The sequence below is a fragment of the Sinocyclocheilus rhinocerous genome, unplaced genomic scaffold (assembly GCF_001515625.1).
Source record: "Sinocyclocheilus rhinocerous isolate Xijiao unplaced genomic scaffold, SAMN03320098_v1.1 scaffold461, whole genome shotgun sequence".
NCBI classification, from domain to species: Eukaryota; Metazoa; Chordata; class Actinopteri; order Cypriniformes; family Cyprinidae; genus Sinocyclocheilus; species Sinocyclocheilus rhinocerous.
In genome coordinates this window covers 990,587-1,011,946 of record NW_015624123.1, presented here as the reverse complement: position 1 = coordinate 1,011,946, position 21,360 = coordinate 990,587, and the positions used below count along the sequence as shown (strand labels likewise).

At 36.8% G+C, this 21,360-nt stretch overlaps 1 protein-coding gene across 1 annotated transcript in view; it reads left to right on the top strand.

The window, feature by feature from the left end:
* asic2 (acid-sensing (proton-gated) ion channel 2) overlaps window positions 1–21,360 on the top strand; it is a 146,299-nt gene that overhangs the window by 99,077 nt on the left and 25,862 nt on the right. The window contains exon 3 of the mRNA XM_016549585.1: window positions 3,095–3,222. Coding sequence (XP_016405071.1) covers window positions 3,095–3,222 — 128 coding nt within the window. The remainder of the gene's footprint in view (window positions 1–3,094; window positions 3,223–21,360) is intronic.

Genomic DNA, 21,360 nt, shown 5'->3' with positions numbered 1-21,360 from the left:
TATATATATATATATATATATATATATATGTATGCGTGTATGGTTGTACATATACATATATGTAGGTTTTTTAGTTTTTTTTGGTGTTTGGCTTAGTGTTATGTTAAAAAAAATTGTACATTTTAAATTTTTTTATTTTTTTGGTGTTTGGCTTAGTGTTATGTTAGAATCATTATTATACTCTTATACCTTTTGTTCTTTACTATTTTGAATTGTTTTTAGCTTTATTTTTTTTTTTCATTTAAATGTTAAGTTTTGCAATTTTGTTGTATGCATTTGTCATTTTTATTTCATTTCTTTATTTTTAAAATGTGTATAAGTAGTATTTATAAAGTTTCAGCTTTTAGTTTTGGATCTGTTTTTAGTTGTTTTAATACTACAATTGATTGCTTCTGTTGTCCTCATTTGTAAGTCGCTTTGGATAAAAGCGTCTGCCAAATGACTAAATAAATAAATAAATAAAAACTGGTCCACAGTGCTAGTCATTGTTGACTGTTTATTTTTATTTTACTTTTTTATTTATTGTTTGTCTTTTTTGCCAATTTAATAAATATAGTTGTTGGACAGTAAATGATTGGATCTTTCTTTCTTTCTTTGCAACATACTTTACATATACTCTGGTCTGAAAACTTGAGTCCACTTGACTCTTTGAAAGGTTTTGAGCTTTTAACTGTCTTCTGGAAAGTAATACCATCATATTTGACAAGCTACACTTTGGTGCATTTGATATGGGACACGAGAACACACACACACACAGCAGAAAGTATTGACTGGTCCCAGTGTGTGTGAGGCTGCTTGCAGCTGCTGTCATGGTGTGTTTCCATCAGTGCTTTGGCCTCTGGAGTGTGAGTAGCAGGTGGGGGGTCTTTGTGGCTGTGCTCTCCTGTTATAGATGGCTGTTAAGATGCCTGCAAGCCTGCGGGGGTCATGATGACTGAATGAGGCCTCTCTCTGCGCCAGGCCTTTGAGAACGGTTGAGGCGGGAGGGGGGAAAATGAACACATCTCTCGCAACCAATATCACAGGCTGGTGAGTCATGGCAATGTATTTGAGAGAAAGAAAAACAGAGGAAGGTTGTGAAATAGGTCTCATTTACTGACGCCCTTTCCTTTATGTGATTTTTTTAATTTTTTGAGTCTTTATGAGATAGCATGTTATGATGTTGAATTGAGGTTAATGGTACTAAAGCTGGTACTTTTTCACAGATAGTCAGAATAACCGATACATGGGTGAAAACATTCAAAAGTAGATCACAGTGGGTCGTGTTCACTAACTGCTCATATGTATATGTTTCTGCATAAGTATATGTGCATGTTTTCGCACAGAAATCAGGATTAATTAGGATTAAGAAGTTATACAGAAAGGAGCTCAAGCCGGTCTGCCCAGAGTACTTATCACTTTCCGTGTTTGGTTTGAGTCTGTTTTCATTGCGTTTTCTGTTCTACCTGCCTTGGCCTAGTTTTCCTGTGTTGCCTGATTTGTTCATTTGTTTCCACCTGTGACTGATTAATTATCTCTTTGTTCTCCGTTCATTTAAGCCCTGTGTTCTCCTGAGTTCCTGTGTCCTGTATTATCTTTAGTTGATGTGTTTGTGGTTGTTCGTGCTCCTGGTTATTCCCCTGTTCTTTGAGTTTAAGTTGAAATTAAAGACTCTTATTTGGATTACTCCTGCGTTGTGCGCTTCTCTACAGCCACACTGCTACACTGTCAGAAATAGGGGTACAGTAGGAGTCCATTTCTGTCCCCCAAGGTACAATCTACACTAATGTACCCCATAGGGCTTATTATTGGACCTCAAGGTACATGTATGTACCTTTTTTGTGTAAAAAATATATATACATAAAATCTCATTATAGTCAACGATTGTACCCTGTCAAAGCCAATTTTGTACCCTTTTTGAAGGGTCCATTTTTGAACTGTTAAATAAAGGTACAAAATTGACACCACGGGTACAAAACTGGTCTCTTAAGGTACAAAACACAAGGGTACAAATTTGTACCCTATGCCAAGGGTACAAAAGCTGTACCCTTGGGGGTACAGCCCCAGTGACAAGCCATTGTACCCCTAAAGGTACAATTATGTACTTTAATTTCTGAGAGTGTACAGTACTACTGCTGTTAATGTCCCACAATAATTCACACTAATTATCAACAAGTTTGTACTGTTTTCCTCCCTAAATCTAGAATAAAATTTAGAACCAACTCAAACCACACACACACACACACACACAAACAAATGACAGACTCCTGATGATCTTAAAAATGGTACAGTTTAAAAGTTTGGGATCTAAATTATTTTTTTCTTTTTGTCTGAAAGAATGAAAACTTTTTATTCAGCAAGAACACATTAAATTGATCAAAAGTGAACGTTAAAACAATAATAATTTTACAAAAGATTTCTAAATAAATGCTGTTCTTTTGGTATTTCTATTAAACAGAGAATGCTGAAAAACGTATCAGTTTCCACAAAAATATTAAGCAGCACAACTGTTTTCATCATTAATGACAATAAGAAATGGTTCTTAAGCAGCAAATCAGCATATTAGAATGATTTCTGAAGGATCGTGTGACACTGAAGATTAGAGTAATGACTTTTCTGAAAATTTAGCTTTGCATTACAGTAGGAAATTACATTTTATAATATATTCTTTATTCTTAAAAGTGTGATTTATTATTTTTTGCCACATTGTTAAAATAATTAAATATAATTGAGCAATGTAGTGACCTTAAAATTATACTGTATTCCATTTAATTTGGAAAGTCTGATTTTTCAAGTTTTTGGAAAAAGTGCAAAAAAAATACTTGAAGTTCTTGAACTTGGTAACTCATTTATTTTGTGTTCATCAGCATTACAACAAGAACAAAAACAAATCTGTGTACACCAAAGTTGTTGTGAATCTGGTGGAAATAAAATAAAGCTGGTCACCAGCTGAATCAGCTTAGGTGGTCTTTTTTTTTTCTTCTTTCTTTTTTTCAAGAATGAAAGCATTAAAGATGCAAATGTCTTCATTCAAGACTACTTCCGCTTAACTCCTCCATTGTACTCTGTTGAAGCTAAACTAATCTTTGTATTTCTCTTTTTCTCTCTGCTTTAGAAGAGACTGCATTTGAGGCAGGAGTAAGGGTGCAGATCCACAGTCAGGCGGACCCTCCCTTTGTACATGAGCTGGGCTTTGGAGTCGCCCCAGGCTTTCAGACCTTCGTGGCTACCCAGGAGCAAAGAGTGAGTGAGCTTTGACTTCAAATGTTTGTCCTCAGCCTAAATATTTTGATCTCTCAAGCCCTATTTACACCTGGTATTAACATACATCTAAGGTGATCCAACCACAAGAGTTCAGTAATAGCGATGCTTAAATCACAGGAGTTCAGTAATAGCAGTGCTCAAATCACATTCGATAGTCAGAAACGGATGCCACGACATCTCATTGGTAATGTAAATACTAAGGCATTCTGACTCATCCCGCACATCAGCTCCGAACACCCCACCAAAACCAGATCACCCAGGTTAGTAAATGGGGCCTTTTTAATCCATACCCATGTGTTCATGCACATTTCTATTCTGTTTCATGTATAACGTTTATATTTCGTCAACTTCCTCATGTGTGTTCAATCTTAAAAGACCATCACATGGTTTGCGTGTTGTGTGTCCGTGTGTGTGTGTGTGAGACAGGTGAGAGTATAAGCATACCAATTGTTTTTTAAAGGTCATTCACTTAAATATTGACGGCTCTCTATGATACCTACTCCGCTTATTTTTAGTTTTTCTATTGGTAATTTCGCTTTCCACTTTGTTTTACTTTGTCTTTGTTGTCCTGATGCTATGAGGCTTTAATATCTCCAGCCATGACCTTGCTGGCAATCTGACTGACATTTGTTTGCAATCAGTCTCACTGAGTCAGAGTCTCACAGTGAGCAGAAAACAAGCCTAGGATTGTGTTTTTGTGAGAAAAGAGTGATTTCCATGATTAATAATTAGTTTGGTGCTAATTCAAACAATTTCACACATGGTATTATGTGTTTTTGTGAAGAGTCATCTGAATGGCGTACACTTATATGAGACTGTAGACTGTCCTCCATAATAGTTTTCTATAAAAAGTGATTTAATTATGTATGGTGCGGGTCCCCACTCAATGTACTTTATTTTACCATGTACCATGTAGTTTGGTGATGCAAACCTAGACAATGAACTATACAGACTTTACCAGCCGAGACAACAGAAGAAACAGTACTTGTACAGCTGAAGAAGCAGAAAAGGTCTGAAGTCAGAAGACGGAAATACTGACAAAGACAAAACATGAGCATAACATTGGCACTTCCATGTTAATTGCACTCACGGATGATTACAGGTTTTGTTTGATTATGCTAATTGTTATGTTTAGGTGGCTGTTAAACTGAAATACAGGCTAATGACAGTGTGCTAGTAACCTCAGCCCTCTATAGTTGTGGTGTGTAATTACGTTTATGAACATTAGGACTGTTTGACAAGCCTTCAGTGGTGTGCGTTTTATTCCTTGTCATAGCGGCCCAATAATATACTAAAATCACTGGCAGAAATCAGCTTTAATATTGGAATAAACAACCCCTTTTTTTTTTTTTGAGTCAAAAGCATCTGCCTGGTCACAGCAACCGGTATAAACTCTTGGAGATGATACATATGCAGCTGTGGTGTTTCTGTCAGAGTGTCTGCAGCCTTCGACCCTCCCTGCTCTTATCTGAGAGTGAAAGGCTGGTGTTCACTTATCTGCTGTAGTGTCCAGGTTAGGGAGAGTATCAACATCTCTCCCCGGACTACTTTTATCTGTCAGGGTCTCCTGCTCTCTTACCTTGTGCTATCTGCTCTCTCTCTCTCTCCCTCTCTCTCTCTCTCTGTCTGTCTGTCTCTCTCTCTCTCTCTCTCTCTCTCTCTCTCTCTACAGCATGTTTTAGATTGCTTTTCATTTAGCAAAACAATTTAATTGTGCAATATATTTTTGTATAATACTATAATATTTTTATATTTATTTTAAGGCAATACACTTCAGGCAAAACTATTTTTTTTTTTCTTGCATTGGCCATTTAACCAAATGTGCACTGTGCATCTGCAGCTCTATCAAGTGATAAACTGCAAAAGTCGCTTGATCCATTCAGATTTAACTCAGAATTTTTTGTTGTACAGTTTTGTTTTATACATAAAATGTTGCTGTTATTACTTATATTAAATAATGAGGAATATAAATCACTTTCATAGAGGTAAAAATTTGAAAGTGTTAAATTCACACTCTCAGTGGAAAAAATAATACTTTCTCAGTGTTTATATAGGTCCACACCAAACAGAGTTAAACTAGCACTTTAAATAGTGTTACTTTTTTTACACTGCATAGAGTTAAAACAACACTGTAAGTGTTCACCATTAACATTATTGCTTTTCCCCCTCATTTACACCAAGTTAGTGTTGAAACTACACTAGGTGTGTTAATAGCTTAATACCAAGGGGAGTCATTTTCACACTAATATAGTGTTCATGCAAACCCTGATTTGTCATTAAATGTAATCTGCATTCAGTTCAACTAAAAATACATAATGTGTGCATTCAATAACAGCCAACGTGTTGTATCAGTCTGAACCTTATTTTCAACAATGACGCCTCAGATAGAACAGTTAAAGGTCCCATGAAATCAAAATTGTGGTTTTTTGGGTGTTATTATCAATATGTTAGTCTTAAGGTTATCTATATGCCAGTGTGCTCAAAAACAGTGACAAAATTCACATTTTGAAGATATAAGCATTCAAAGCTTGCAGTTCATCACTTCCGCCAAAATGGATTTTTTTGACGTCACCTGGTACTTCAGTTTCTCATCAAACTTTCTGTCCAATCAAATGCTCTCTAGAATCCGAAGCGTCCTGCCCCCTACACTATAATTAGATGCTGAAGCGCCGGCTGAAATCGGTCACTTGTTCACAGAATTTGTATTTTCTGTACGATGAATGACACGTAGTGCACTATATAGGGGATTGGGAACGATTCAGACAGTGTAAATATGCTTTCCATTGAGGAAAATGTCACGCTAACCCACGCACCGCACACACAGTCTGCTCCGGTCCAGAGACATAATAGCACGGAGCGGATCACATGCGTGTGAGTTGGCGCAGACCACAAAATGTATTGGAGCTATTTGAATTCTACACAGAATGCTATATTTCATAGCAATATGGATGAGATTGTGGCTGTCATACCCTGTCAAATGCGGCTTTACGGAGCTCAACGGCTCTGAACGGCTTTAGTCCAAGCTGTGATATAAACTAACACTATTGGCTATTTAAAAAAGGGGCGGGGCTGCTTGATATGTCCTGCCCTGTCTTCCTGTTTCAGTTAAAATGACCTCAACACATAGAATATAATGCTGCGTTTTTCAAAGCATTTTAGGGGAGCTTTAAAAGAAAGATAAAAATTCACCATCATATCACCCATGTGAACTCTACAGATCAAAAGGCATGTAGAACTTCAAAATGTTGGCTGTTAGATGTACTCTCAACTTAAAATATCCTTGTACTTTAAATACATGATGCTCTGAAAAATGTTTTGTCATTTGTTGTAGAGTGTAGTAGGAAGATAAAGACATTGACAAGGACCTACTGATACAGGTTGAGCACATAGTGGACTTAAGAGTTTGATAGCACTCAAGGAGCTGGTTCCTTCAGAAGGGATGAGAAGCTTGTCCGACCACATAGAATAAGGTGATCCTGCCCTTGATCCTTCTCAATACCAGTAGGTATGGCTGGTGGTCCTCCCTCTGGCTGAGATGGCCTTTAATACTGGTGCAGGTGCGGGACTGTAAACAGCAAAAACAAAAATTAGATTAAACAAAGAAAAGAGAGAGGAAGAAGATAATTACTGTGCATTGATGAATGCATAAAACCCAGCACTAGTTTACACTCGAAGTAGATTGGTCTCTCTAAGCGAGATCCCAATTCGTCGGTCATCCGACGTGACGTCGAGAGTGACCGACTGAAAGGGAACTATGGTTGTGCCGATTGACGATAGTATCGTGTATCGACGATAGTCAGAGATATCGCCTGTGGCTGATGCCTTTGACGATAGCTAGACGATTATTATTATTATTATTATTATTATTATTATTATCAGGCTAATAATACTATCTAATTAATATTAGGGCTTATTTGCTGCATTGTATTTCTTTTTCCGTGTTTTACGGTAGTGCGCGTTATAACCAATCACACACAATTATGCAGAGCTTATGAATGCATTGGCCAATCAGAGGCGTTCAGATGACTCGCCACTGAAACAGCGGAGTTCCGTTGTTCAGCGCGCCCTGACTGAATTCTGACTCGCGAATTCTCTCATCATAAACAACAAAGTGCAGAAGTACGTGCGATGTAAGTATAAGAGATTTATTCATCATACAGTGTAGATTGACTGATTTTAATGGGAGTGTTATTAAAGTGCATATACTCACGCTAGACTGAGCTTGTGATGATGTTCTTTGGTAATGTAATGTTCTTTGTTCGTTTTCTGTAGCTGCTTTTTGAATAACTGAGGAAATGTAAGCATTATAATTAGTAACTTACGATGTTTCTATTAATTTGTTATCATGTTAAATACAAATTCAGTCATATTAAAAACATTAGGCTGCTTTTAGCCTTACACTGGAGTTGCTTCACTTTCCGGCAATGAAACTAGGTAAATAAATAATTAAATAAATTAGCATGATAATATCGTGTATCGGCGATCTCACAGGCTGACGATAGGACGATATGAAAATTGAGCATATCGCCCAACACTACTACTAACTTTTGATGATGAAATGTGCTTTAAAGGGTTAGTTCACGCAAAATGAAAATTCTGATATCATTTACTGACCCTCATGTTGTTCCACACCCAAAAGTCTTTTGTGTATTTTTTAAAACACAAGTGAATATACTTAAATGAAAACAGAGATTTTTGTCCATGCATTGAGTCCACACAGCTACCACTTTGATGCTTAAAAAGTTCTTAAAGAGATTGTAAAACTAATTTATATGAATAGAGCAGAGCAGACACGATTGCCTTATATGATGAACAGATTGAAATTAGGCTTTTATTCACAAACAACGATCAGCAAACAAACAGTTCCTGTGAAAGCTCAAACGATACTGCATAACACGAGAATGAACCTCACTGGTTCTGCTGCTTGATCTTCCGTTTACCATATCTGATGTTTGCGTTGATAAATGTTTAAATTAGGAATGGGCATTTCAGGCATAAATAATATTCGAAGGTCGCCTGGTATTATTCGATTATTATTTGAAAATTGCACCCCTCCCCCGAATGCATGCACACACACATGTATAGGCTACAGTACACTGCACACCCATTAACAGAGAGAGGGAGAGAGACCATTCACGCTTTCAATCTGTATGTTAACAAACGGTTTAATTCATTAGGGAATAGGCTATCTTAACTCGAGCTATATAATGATTGTAACGTGCTAAACATATTAATATTGTAGCAATCAAAATAAGTGAAAAGACTCACTTGACGGTTTTGGCTTTTCTTTTATTAAGGTGAGCGCTCGTGAAAACCAGTGCTTGGGCTCCGACAAAAACTGAAACACTTCTCTTTTTCCCCAAAACTCCACCCACACACGAGTGCACAGACTCGATCTTCAGAAGAACACCCACCCCTTAAAGCCCCTATTCAAAAAGAACACATAACACATGAATAGAACATACATGGCTTAAATCACACCTGACAGAACATAACACACTTCTCAGACTTGCTACACTGTTCCCCACTTCACAAAGTTCCTCGACCTCGAGGGAACGAACAAAGTGCCAGAACCGTCCCGGCAGCCTCCTGACTCTCTGAGTCCGTGGCTGCCCCTCCTGTCTTACAGGGCTATCCGAATGCAAAGGTTGCAGCTCAAGAACCAGTGTGGCTGCAGGGGAGACCGCCAGAGGACTGGCAGTGCTCGGCTGCAGTCCTGCCTCGCCCTCTGGAGTAGGTATAACCGTAGAGGAGCCCGGTGCCAGGGCTGCAGCGGCACCTCCTCTGTAAGGTGCCAGTCTATCCCGGTGCACGGCCACCTTCCTACCCCTTGGAGGCAACGGAACCCGGTAAACAACTTCTCCAATTCTTTCTAGTACACTGCATGGCCCGATCCACTGGGAGTCGAGCTTAAGGCACCTGCCCTTCTTTCTCTGAGGGCTGTACACAATCTCTACCGCTGTGAAATGTCACCCTTTTGTTTTCAGGTCATAATTTCACTTCTGCTGGGCCTCCGCTTTCAACAACTGCTTCCTTGCAAAATTATGATGAATTATGACACCAATGTGTCCTGAAGCTTCCTAGCATACTCAGGGCCCGGGGGCACAGCAGGTGCATCAGGTGGCCTCCCGAAAGCCATTTCTCCAGGTGTTCTGATCTCTCGCCCCAACATCAAAAGGGCGGGGGTACAAGAGGTTGAGTCTTGCACAGCAGATCGGCATGCCATTAGAATAAATGGCAAGTGCCTGTCCCAATCTCGTTGATGCTTAGCAGTCACAATGGCCAGCTGTTCTGCGAGGGTCCTATTGGTGCAAAGGGGTGGCTCTTGTTTTGTGGATCCCCAAATTGTTGCACATTACTAAGAAGATACGTGACTTGAAGTTCCGGCCTTGGTCAATGTGTATGGATACTGCAACCCCGAACCTGCAGAACATGCCATCTACCAATGCATCTACCACTGTCTCGGCTTCTTGGTCAGGCAGTGCGTAAGCTTCTGGCCATTTAGTGAAATAATCCATAGCTGTCAGCAAAAACCTGTTACCCCTCTCTGAATGTGAAAAAGGACCTAATATGTCCACCCCCACCCTCTCCATTGGGCCCCCTACGGGGAACTGTTGAAGGGGAGCGAGGGACTGGCCAGGTGGCCCCTTGTAGGCAGTGCAATCATCACACTGCCGACAAAAATCCTCCACATCTCTTCTCACGAGCCCCCATTAAAAACTCTGTCTGACAAGTTTGAGTGTTTTCGAAACCCCAAAGTGTCCCATGGGTTTTAACAGTCACCGCGGCAGCGCAGGCGCCACCATATTCATTCACATCCGTCAACAGTGCAGCTCCGTGGGCGCCGCCATGTTTGTTTACATCTGAAGACAGCACGGTTCCGTGTGCGCCACCATGTTTGTTTACATCCGAAGACAGTGTGGTTCCGTGCCTGCCGCCATGTTTGTTGGTTGTCCTCGTGAAACTTCGCCGGCTCTCGGTGGCACTCGGATCCAGCAGCGAAAGCCCGGTGTCTGCAGCCATCCTCCTCGTAGCCTCCTTCACACGAGCCTTGTGTAGTTCCAGACTGCCTTCATCTGTTGCAAATCGATCGGAAACCCACGCCGAAGCGCCCAGAGCCTCCCGAAACATTCGGCTCATGTCTGGCTCGGATTTAATCTTTTCTCGAGTCTGCTTCCGCATCGTGCTGCAGGGACGATAATGTCAGCAATCTCGTAGACCAACTGGATCAGTTCACTTCTGACACCAGTTTAGCGATCAAAATAAGTGAAAAGACTCACTTGACGGTTAGGGATTTCAGTCAGGGCAGAAAGCAGATGTTCAATGGGTCATGCGGCAGTCACGCGGTATAGATCCCGTGTTCGCGGGCCTGAGGGCATCAGTTAATTTACTCATCCTTTTCCTGCTGGATATACTAGTTCTATACATTCACGATCACGAGGTATCCATATGTCGTGAAAGGGCTTTTCAGTCCTGATACAAAAGATCTCTGTGGTATCTCTTGATTAGATTAATTCGAAGCCTCATGATGGTGATTCAGTGGCATATCTGTGTCCTGTATATGAAATCCCTACATTAATGTGAGCTCTCGTGAAAACCAATGCTTGGGCTCCGACAAAAACTGAAACACTTCTCGAACTTTTTCCCCAAAACTCCACCCACACACGAGTGCGCAGACTCGTTCTTAAGAAGAACACCCACCCCTTAAAGCCCCTATTCGAAAAGAACACATAATACATGAACAGAACATACATGGCTTAAATCACACCTGACAGAACATAACACACTTCTCAGACTTGCTACAATATAATATAACGGAATGAGGGCACTTATTAACATAACAGTCTGTCGATTAGCATAAATCAACTGCTCATAAGGCTAGGACATCAAAAATGAGCATGGAAATTCCAGATAGCAAGCATATTCGGGCCGATTCCAGCTGAAATGCGGCACTGTCGGCTCAATCTCGACACAACTTTCTGAAGCATCATATTGGTATTTGCATAGTCTGTCAATGAAGGGACAGAAATCTCTCAGATTTCATTAAAATAATTACATTTGTGTTTTGAAGATGAACAAAAGTCTTAAGTGTTAGGAATGGCACGAGGGTGAGTTCATGACTACTTTGATTTCAGTAAATTAACCCCTTAATCAAAACAAAAACAAACTTTGCAACAGTATTGTGAGTTTTACCTTATGGAAGTGCACAAGTCTGTCTCATCTTAGTTTTCTTCCTCATCACTGGACTGTTTTTCCAGGGCGTCTTGGACAATCTGATTAAACATAACAATACAGGTGACAACTTAAGACTAGTAAAATGATGGAAGGGAATTATTACACAGACAAATGTTAAGAAAGTCATGCATATTTGCCGTAGCATCTATGCTAAGCTAAGCTTTTGCTGGCCAATGCCTATTGATTTTGCACTGCTCTGTCTCTTTATGGTGAGCTGAAGATTGTGAAAGAATGAATACTTGTGCTGAGGGTTGAGAATCGTGTGGGTGAAAGAGAGAAAAGCAAAACTATTTCATGATTCATGTCTTTCAAGGCTTAATTCATACAGGCCTACAGATACAACTTTTACACTATCATATTATGGAGGCCTTAAAAGAATGTGTGAAGTTTTATATATATTTAAGTATTAATATATTTACCATCAGGTATGCCAGCAGAAAAAAAAAATTATTCTGGATCTTAAATGTAGATGCCTCCAATTTGTGTCCTATTCCACATCGGTGTCTGAGTCTTTTAACTGAAAAGTCATTTTAACAATAACATGAATACAGACATCATTTATTTACTTTTTTCATATTTAAGTAAAATCACACACAAATCTTATTTTTTTCAACCGTTACATTGATGACATTTTTTTATTTGGACAGGAGATGATGATGATTTGGATCGTTTTGTTGGTTATCTAAACAACCTTATACCAACGATCAAATTTAATATGGAAGCAAGTTTCAAAAAGATCAACTTCTTGGATACTTTTGTTTGTGTCGATGAAAACACTTTATTTAAAGACAATCCAAGACATCTCAAAGACCACCTTATATGTGTTGTACCACCTTCACTGTTCATAGTCAGACAATCAAGTCTATCATCAATAAACATTGGCATGTTCTGAGAGCCGATGACATCGGTGCTGATAACAAGGAGCCTCCCCTTTTCTCATATTATAGGGGACGTAACATAAGAGATCATTTGGTCAGTTCTGATACCTTCATTAAGGAGAACAAATATGTGACTTTGGATCATTCCACTGGCTTCTTCCCTTGTAAGATTTGTTCAGCTTGTGAAAATGCAATTAAAACGGACTCTTTCACTAGCACCACCACTCAGAAAGCATTCAAAATCAGAGAGACCATCACTTGTTCATCATCTTTTGTCATTTATCTTATTTCATGCCCATGTGGTCTACAATATATTGGCAAGACTAATCGACAATTAAAGACCCGCTTCAACGAGCACAGGAGCTATATCAGAAGGATGGATATTCATTCTCCTGTGGCCAGACATTTTGTGGAAGGCTCACCGTAAGCTTAGTGATATGAGATTTTCTGGTATTCAGAGATTGACCAGTTCAAGAAGAGGTGGTGATTCTAACAAAAGACTGTTACAATGTGAAGCTAAGTGGATCTATTATATGGACTGTGTATATCCGAAGGGATTAAATGAAGAACTTCAATTGTCATGTTTTTTATGAATTGTACTTTCTTGTCAACTCCAACAGACAAGCATTATTCTCCAATTTAATGTATATTATCCATAGCTTAAAATGTACACGTTGTGGTCTTTTTTTTTTTCAATTTATTTATTTTTTGATATTGTGTAATTTAATATGATGATTAACTGATATATATATATATTTAGGGATATGCCGGTATCAAATTTTCATGTTGCGATTAATTGCTAATGCTTTTATCACGGTATGCGGTATTATCACGATATTGAAATTAAAAGTGTTGTCATAATACAGTATAACAGGTATCATGTGATCTCCTAAATCATCATGTGATTTCTTAAATCAAGATGGTTCCTTGTTCCAACGTTGTTAGCTTGGCATTGAAAATGGTCAACATGTGACCAAAACGTTTGCTTTGTTGCCTTGTTTTTTTTCAGTGAATTGCTTGCTTTCATCTTGCTTGTGACTTTTTTGATTTTTGAGGGAGTGTGCAGACTTTTTTCAAGTATTTTACTTTTTGGGAAACTTTCTGTGGAACATAAATGTTCATTTGAGAATTTTTTGTTGTTGTTGTTGTTGTTTTTTGTTGTTGTTTTTTTATAATAGAAGTCAATGGTAACCAAAATGGTTTGATTCTTCAAAATTTCTGTCACAGAAGAGAGAATTTAAAAGCAGTAAATTTACTTTACTTTCTGTTGTCCTTTTGCATTATTACACCTTTTTTTTCCAATTTAATACTGTAAAGCTGCTTTGACACAATCTGTATTGTTAAAAGTGCTATAAAAATAATGATGACTTGACTTGACTTTACAACATCCTAGCTCAATATCAGTGCTTTACTGTCAAGTGCAATTCTATGTGACAGAAATGCAATATTAACTCTGTTAACTGTATTTGCAGTACATTCAATAATATCTATCATTATTTCTTTCTGTCCTTTTTTATTTATTAATTTATATCCTTCATTTTAAGGCCCTATCCCCAGCAACAACATTCACGGGTGAACTCATGGGCCGGATGGGCTGGATTTGCAGGGCATTTAAGTGTTTAATTAATTGCTTCTTATCTATTTGCTATAGATTATCTATCTATCTATCTATCTATCTATCTATCTATCTGTCTGTCTATCGTTCTATCTATCTATCTATCTATCTATCGTTCTATCTATTGTCTGTCTGTCTAGTAACAATATATATCTTGAAAGGCATTTTTCACAAAATGATGTTTTTCCTCATGCACTGAGGCAGAAATCTCCTCTTCAGTAGCACTTACATATACCAAACTTTAAAGTTTTATTCCTATCTTTTTTGAGCAGTTTATTCATATATCATTCGCCTGATTTATATGACATTTTATTCCTAAAAACATGGTTTATTTTTTCTGGCTGTTGACAGTATTTTTGATTTATGTTGTGATAAAAGAGATATCCAAAGTCCCCAATGTAAACAACTTCAATTCTAATATGTCAACAAAATTAAAGAAGAATTTTGAACCTGACTTTATCCAGTGTTCAGATTTTTCTTCTAGAAATTAGTGCATATTTAATTAGACAATGCATCATTTATACATATCATTTCAGAAAACTTGTAATACAAAACAATTGTCCTATGCACTGTGATTAATGTATATTTTTTATACACCCGTGTTGTCTTGCCTACAATTTGCAGTTAGCGAGTCTGTCTTCTGCACACTATTATGGTTGACATCTTTGCATAGGAAAAGTATCGTTGGCCCTGTCATGTGTAGAAGAGTTTTGAACAATAGTGATGAACAAGTGATGAATAATGGTCATATACAGTATGTTTGTCCAAGTGATTTTCAAAAAGTAGGACAAAAAGTAGTTCCTTATTACGTATGAAATAATTACTAATAAAAATATACTCATTAAGAACTACTTGCTAACTATGACCAATTAATAAAGAATAACCAATTAATTACTAATCACAACAGTAGCATGTCTAAAAATGTATTAAATTACAGATCACTAGTGGTTCCTGTGGGCTGACAAGGTAATGCTTGAGTAATTAGTGAGGGGTTGAGATTGATTTCACAAGCATCACTTCATGAATGTTTAAAATTTTAAATGTTTTATTATCATTATTATTATTCTGTGTTTAAGTTTGAAATAATCTACTCTTTGGTAAGAGTATAGTAGTCACAGTCTCAACCTGTAGCTAACTTATTTGGGGGATATCATATTCATTCATTAGTTTCCGCAAAGAACCCATTTGAGGTGCAAGCTTCTGAAAAATAAATGTTATGACCATGTTAAGAATAAATACTTTACTTTTAGACATGTTACTGTTGTGATTAGTAATTAATTGGTTATTCTTTATGAATTGGTCATAGTTAGCAAGTAGTTCCCAGTGCGGATATTTTATTTAATATTACTGAATACCTAATGAGGAACTACTTTTGTTCTAAATTTGCTATTACTTACTGCTTAGTTAATATTGCTTCCATATTAGTTAATAGTATTAAGTTCAGTGTTAATGTAGTACTGCCTATTACTTCCTGCATAGTTATTTGTTAACAGCAGACCATTATTCTAAAGTGTTACCCTGATTACATCTCAAGCATACCCATTGGAGTTTTTTTTTATTTTTTATTAAAGCAACTTGAATTCTTGTTCAAACGTCGAATTGAGCCAAAGAGTAACCATTGCTACTAGCTTTGTGTCTCTTAATTAATATGTATTAATAATAATTGAAATTCAAATCAATTTTTCGTGATCGTGTAGAACAGGTATTATCACACGTATATTTAGTGGTTTACAAACAATTCACACTGACATGCACTGAACCAAACATATAATCCTGTAACTGACACAATCAGGCACTTCATTTGGAAAATGCACTGGGTGTCAGTGGGCAGGCAAAGGAGGCAATGATGGGAAAGTAGGCATTGACGTGTTACTGTGAAGGCGTTATTGTGTTGATGTGTTCATCCGTGTTAAGTCACAGTTCAGAACAAGTCCTTTTTGCAGCTTGGTTTCAATAATATTTTTTCCAGCATGTTTTTAAACATTAGCCATTAAATATATCAATGTTCTATCATAATTATCTTAACTTTATTGCCTGTGAGAGACACTAGTGTGCGGCTAATGCAGTAGACTCACTTTTTAGTGTCCTTAGAACTGCTTCCAATTTTTTGTTTAATATACCGTTCAAACGTTTGGGGATGGTAAGATTCTTTTTTTTATTTTTATTTTTTTTGAGAGAAGTCTCTTGTACTCTCCAAGGCTAAATTTATTTGATCAAAATTACAGAAAAACAGTAATATTGTGAAATTATATTAATTATAAAAATGTATTACATTTTAAATTTACATTTTTACATTTTAATTATTACAATTTTAAATGTATTTATTTGGTATACATAAAAGTCTGTAAAGTATAATATAAAGTTATTTGATGGATCAATTTAATGCACCCTTGCATAATTGAACATTATTATAATATACTATATTTATTATATTGTATAATAATAATAATAATTTTTTATTTTATTTTTTTTTAAGAAAGAAAGAAAAGGAAAAAGAAAGAAAACCACAGACGTTTGAACTTTATATTTACTGTGAACTTTGCTAATAGTTTGTTAATAGTTGTACCAAGACTGGAGTGTGGTTAGTATGTGGTTCCGAATGTGCTGGAAAGATCAGCTGAGATATTAACTACCCTCCCTGTTGAACAAATGAGCCGGCCTGACAAGATCAGAACTTTTTCCCTGAAACTATTTTTTACAAACTTGGTTTTGACAACTTGGCCGGCCCACTGGGAAAAGTCGCAGTGCTCTTCATGGCCAGTCATGTGTGTCAGGGAGACCATTTTCAACAACACATTTATTTATTGCTCTTTTCTCAGCCCTGGTTGTCCCTCAGGACATGGCAGGATGCTATAAATCTCACTCTGCACATTCAGCATCTTACCAACAGTAAACAGCTTTTGAGTTGCTGAACATTGATTGAATTCAGAAAGTATGTTCTTTATTTTGTGATAATAACAGTCTTTGATTGATTTATTGATATTTTGGGAATTGTATCTCAGTCACTCCCAGAATGCACTGAGAGCACAGCCTGTGCTCACATGTTCACTAAATATATCTCGCCTTTCAGATGTACTGTAAAAAAATGGACCATAACATCAAATTATCCTTCAGATCCAAGCATTATTTGTCTGAACATTACATTTCATCACTTTATTTACCTTACCAAACGGTCATTTGGGTCTATGGTCTTAACTTAATCATTCCATTCATTTTGGAAATTTACATCAACAGAACAAATATAGCCGTGAAATTAGTATAAACCAAAATAAATAAAAGAACAGAACATTCCTTAAGATTTCGAGAAAATGATTTGTTTTTAAATATCCTCTGACCAGGAGGGTGTATCTCAAACTAATTATCATTAACCCTGATGTCCTAGCCAGGGGCCGTAATGACTCGCTGATGCAATGTTGCAAGAAACCCATTACAAAAGACCCAAAGAGAAGGAGAAAAGAGCAAACAAGGTGAATGTGGCCAATTTCTAAAGCCATGTAATATGAATGCAGCTAGTAGGGTGAGCTGCAATGGCTTTTCATTTGATTGAAGAGTCTTGAGTTCACAGATTGAGCCTGAATGACATTTTCCTCTCAGAAATGCCTTTTCATTCCTCTCTTGTGCTTTAGCTCAGCCGGGAGCTCTGTAAATTTAGCACTGGTTAATTAACTTTACTTTAGGCTTATAGGACCCGCAAAAAAACAAAAAACATCCAGCAGCGGGATATATTTTCCACTCCCTCCTGTCTATCTCATCCCTCCTTCCTCCATTTGGGAGCGTCTCTAGTGATCCCTCTGGCAGAACACCCCCAACACTCTGCCAGTAAATATGCTAAATTAGGTCTTCAGACTAGTTTGAAGAAACAAACGGTCATTTCCAGCATTCAATTACATGACTTTTGCCAATATCATGGTCTCTAAATCACTATGATAAATTTGCTATAGAATATTAACATTGTTTTCTGGTTTTGAAATGGATTGTTGTCATTTAATCAAAAATATTTGTATTGTCATGGATGTGAAATGGTTTGTGTAGTATTTTAAGATAGTACTTTAATAATCTTCATAAAATCAATAACCATTTTTGTTATTAAGATATAAACAGAGTAAGTAGAAGCTGTAGCTGCTCTTTAAAACATTATGGCTTGCACCTGCTGTTCTTTGAGAACATATAAATTAAGTTTTTCTTTCTTTTCAAAAAAAAAGAAAAGATTTTCTTCATGTAGCAGAAAGAAGCTTATTACCGCCTGCACAGTTCTTTGAGATAGTATAAATTCGAACTTGAGTGCTTAACTCTCTGTCCCTAGTTGCCAGTAACAGTGCATTTTAGATCAAACGTTTGAAGTTGGTGAGATTTCTAAATATTTTTTGGGGAAAAAATCTTGGATGTTCACCAGGGCTGCATTTATGTGATCAAAAAATACAGTAAAAACCTTAATAATGTGAAATATTATTACAATTTAAAAACTCCAGTTTTTAGTGTCACATGATCTTTCAGAAATCAAGAAGTATTATCAATATTAAATGTGTAGACTGTGATACTTTTTTCTGTGATATCTTTTTTTTTTTTAAGTGGCAAAGTAAAAGTGTTTACTTTTACTTTTGAAAAATGCAATGCGTCCTTGCTGAATAAAAGTATTAATTTCTTGAGAAAAAAAAGACCCCCAAATTTTGAACAGCTTTTTTCAAAAATTTATTTGGAACGCACTGTGATCAGAAAGCATGCGTGTTCATCAGAGCTGCGTAGTGACAGAAGGTGGTATATAAAGTATCTACCCTCAGAGTTAGTTGAGTGTGATCACAGAGCTTCACACACACTGATGCTGGAAGGGAAGGTCATTATAAGGGCAGAACCCTGATTTACACTCTCACTGTCTTAATCATTAATGAATAATTAATGTAAATGGAACATCAGCATTTTCTACAACTCAACTGACTGATTGAATTAAAAATTATAGCTCACACAACCCTGTACTGATTTGTAGTGTTAATAGTAAGAACCGATTGTAAAAAACAATGTGTAATAATTAGAGCTATCAACTTAACATATAATTGCTAGTGTGGTTAATTGAAAAAAAAAGCAATAAAATGAATTCAATAAAAAGTAATGTTATTAGTTACATCCATATTTGTCCGTAGTTATTTCAGAATTGTAATCAGAATGGAGGGGCTTGGCATGTATTTTTGACACAACATCTTTAAATTGAGTGAGACACTGAAAAACAGTGTTCAGTTGGAATTGCTTATGTTCAGTGATTTATAAATTATATATTGACTTCTAAAGCATGTTTATTTTTTGATCTCATCTGCTACAGTAAGGTAACATTTGGGGGCTTTTTTGTAATCTTTAAAACCTTTTAATAACTATTTCTTCTGGTATAAGTAGTATGCCTATATATGTTTTATTGTATATTTTTGTACTTCTATTTATACATTTATTTATCCTTTGATGTTGGAATTACTGATGCAATCACAGCTACTAGTAATACACATATAAAGCATGATTTCATACACTTTGAGAAATACTTAATTAAGCTTGTTTTTCATATAGTTCAAAGAGAGTCTATATGCTGCAATACCTCTGAAGGAACACTGCAGACATGCAAATGAAGTTATTATAAGGCTGTTTACCAGAGAATCTGTAGTTGATTTTGTTTTAAAGATATTGTTTGTTGCGGCAAGCTTTTGTCAGCATTTGCCCTCTGTTACCCAGCGTCAGATCTGGATGCTGGTTTATTTTTGATTCCCAGAGCAGAGGTAAGACGACAGGCCTTTTAAAGTCTTCCCATGCCAAAATAGCTTTGATTTTATCTCCACTGACAAGTTTCATTTGCCTGTCAGATATCTTTTTTTCCCATCAGCAGCCGCGTGAAATCGGTTCCTCAATCTGTGCCTGATGCTCAGTGGTTTCCAGACGCAGTTGGAAAGAGATTATGTCCCTTCTTATCCCCTCCAAGTCAGCTCATTATTCACATTTGGCTCTTTCGGTCTTAAGACCACATTACCCATGATGTCTCCTGTTGAGACTAAATGAAGCTGACCTGCATGGAAGCGTGGGTAATGTATGCTCGGAGAAGTGTGGATGTGGACAACCTATTGTTTTGGGGCAGATGGACTCCTCCTCCTCTCCACCTGCCATTTCCTGTGCCATGTCTCTTCCCCTTGTTGTTTACGATCTCTTTTGTCATTCCCTCTTAAATCCTTAATCCTGCTCCATATTTCTCTCTCCCTTGACATTCACGCCCTTCCCTCCCTGCCGCCTTCCCGATCCATCTGCTGCCAGGTTCGCTGATACGAGAACCAGTCCAGGGTGTTTGCTCATGGAGGATTGTGGAGTGTGATCGTGTTAGAAGTTGTCTGTAACACAGTAAACAATCCTTCCAGCCAGTGGACACATGCCAGCATGCAGGATGCCTGTTGCTGCATCTGACAAAATGCGCTTCTTGTGTCTATGTAAATCCTTAGACAAAGACCTCTGTAAAGCATCCTTTTTATTATAATTTTATGATAAATTCATACAATTGTTTATCACTCTTGCGCAGAACAGAAGGGAGGGACTATGTGTGCCAAATTGGAACGAATTCACTTTTTTTCGATGATTGTGATGTGGTGTGCACAGAGTTTTTTTTTTTTATGTTTTCCTGGCTGATATGAAGGTGGTTTTGGACTTTATTCTGACATGCATGGATTAAGCTTTGCACTAATTTCAGTTACAGATGCCATTGTAGAAATATCCAGAGGATAGAATATTATTCATTTCAGATAGGAAGAGACTGTCTGATCGATTTGATGTCAAATGAAAAGCAACAGACCACAGATGACATTTTTGAGTCTTCCATCCTATCTTTACTTTTTAGCTCTGTAACTTATATAGTTTTAAGTGAAAGCATTTTTTTTTTGGTACAACAAGGTGCTATTAGTTAACATTAGTTAATGCATTAACTAACAATGAGCTATATATTTGCTACATTATTAATCTTTGTTAATGCTAGTTAATAAAAATAGAATTGTTTTATGTTAGCTCAGGTCCATTAGTTAATATTAACAGATACAACTTTTGATTTTAATAATGTATTAGTAAATGTTGGAAACCAACTGAAATGAATACATCCTTAAGAATTTTTTTTGTCAATTCATGATAACAAGTATAATTGACTAATGTTATCAAATAGAACTTTATTGTAAAGTGTTACTATTTATTTTTTTAATATTGATTTTCAACTTTTGTCGTTGCTTTTTAGGTAAACTTTGACTAGACAATTTATTTTGTTTTTGCTTGCAGTGTTGAGATATACAGCCATAATAGAGCAAATACATGAAAATTAATTATATAGCAATTTCTGTGAGCTATTGTACAGAAAGCAGAAAAGGTCAAAATAGGCATAACTGGAAA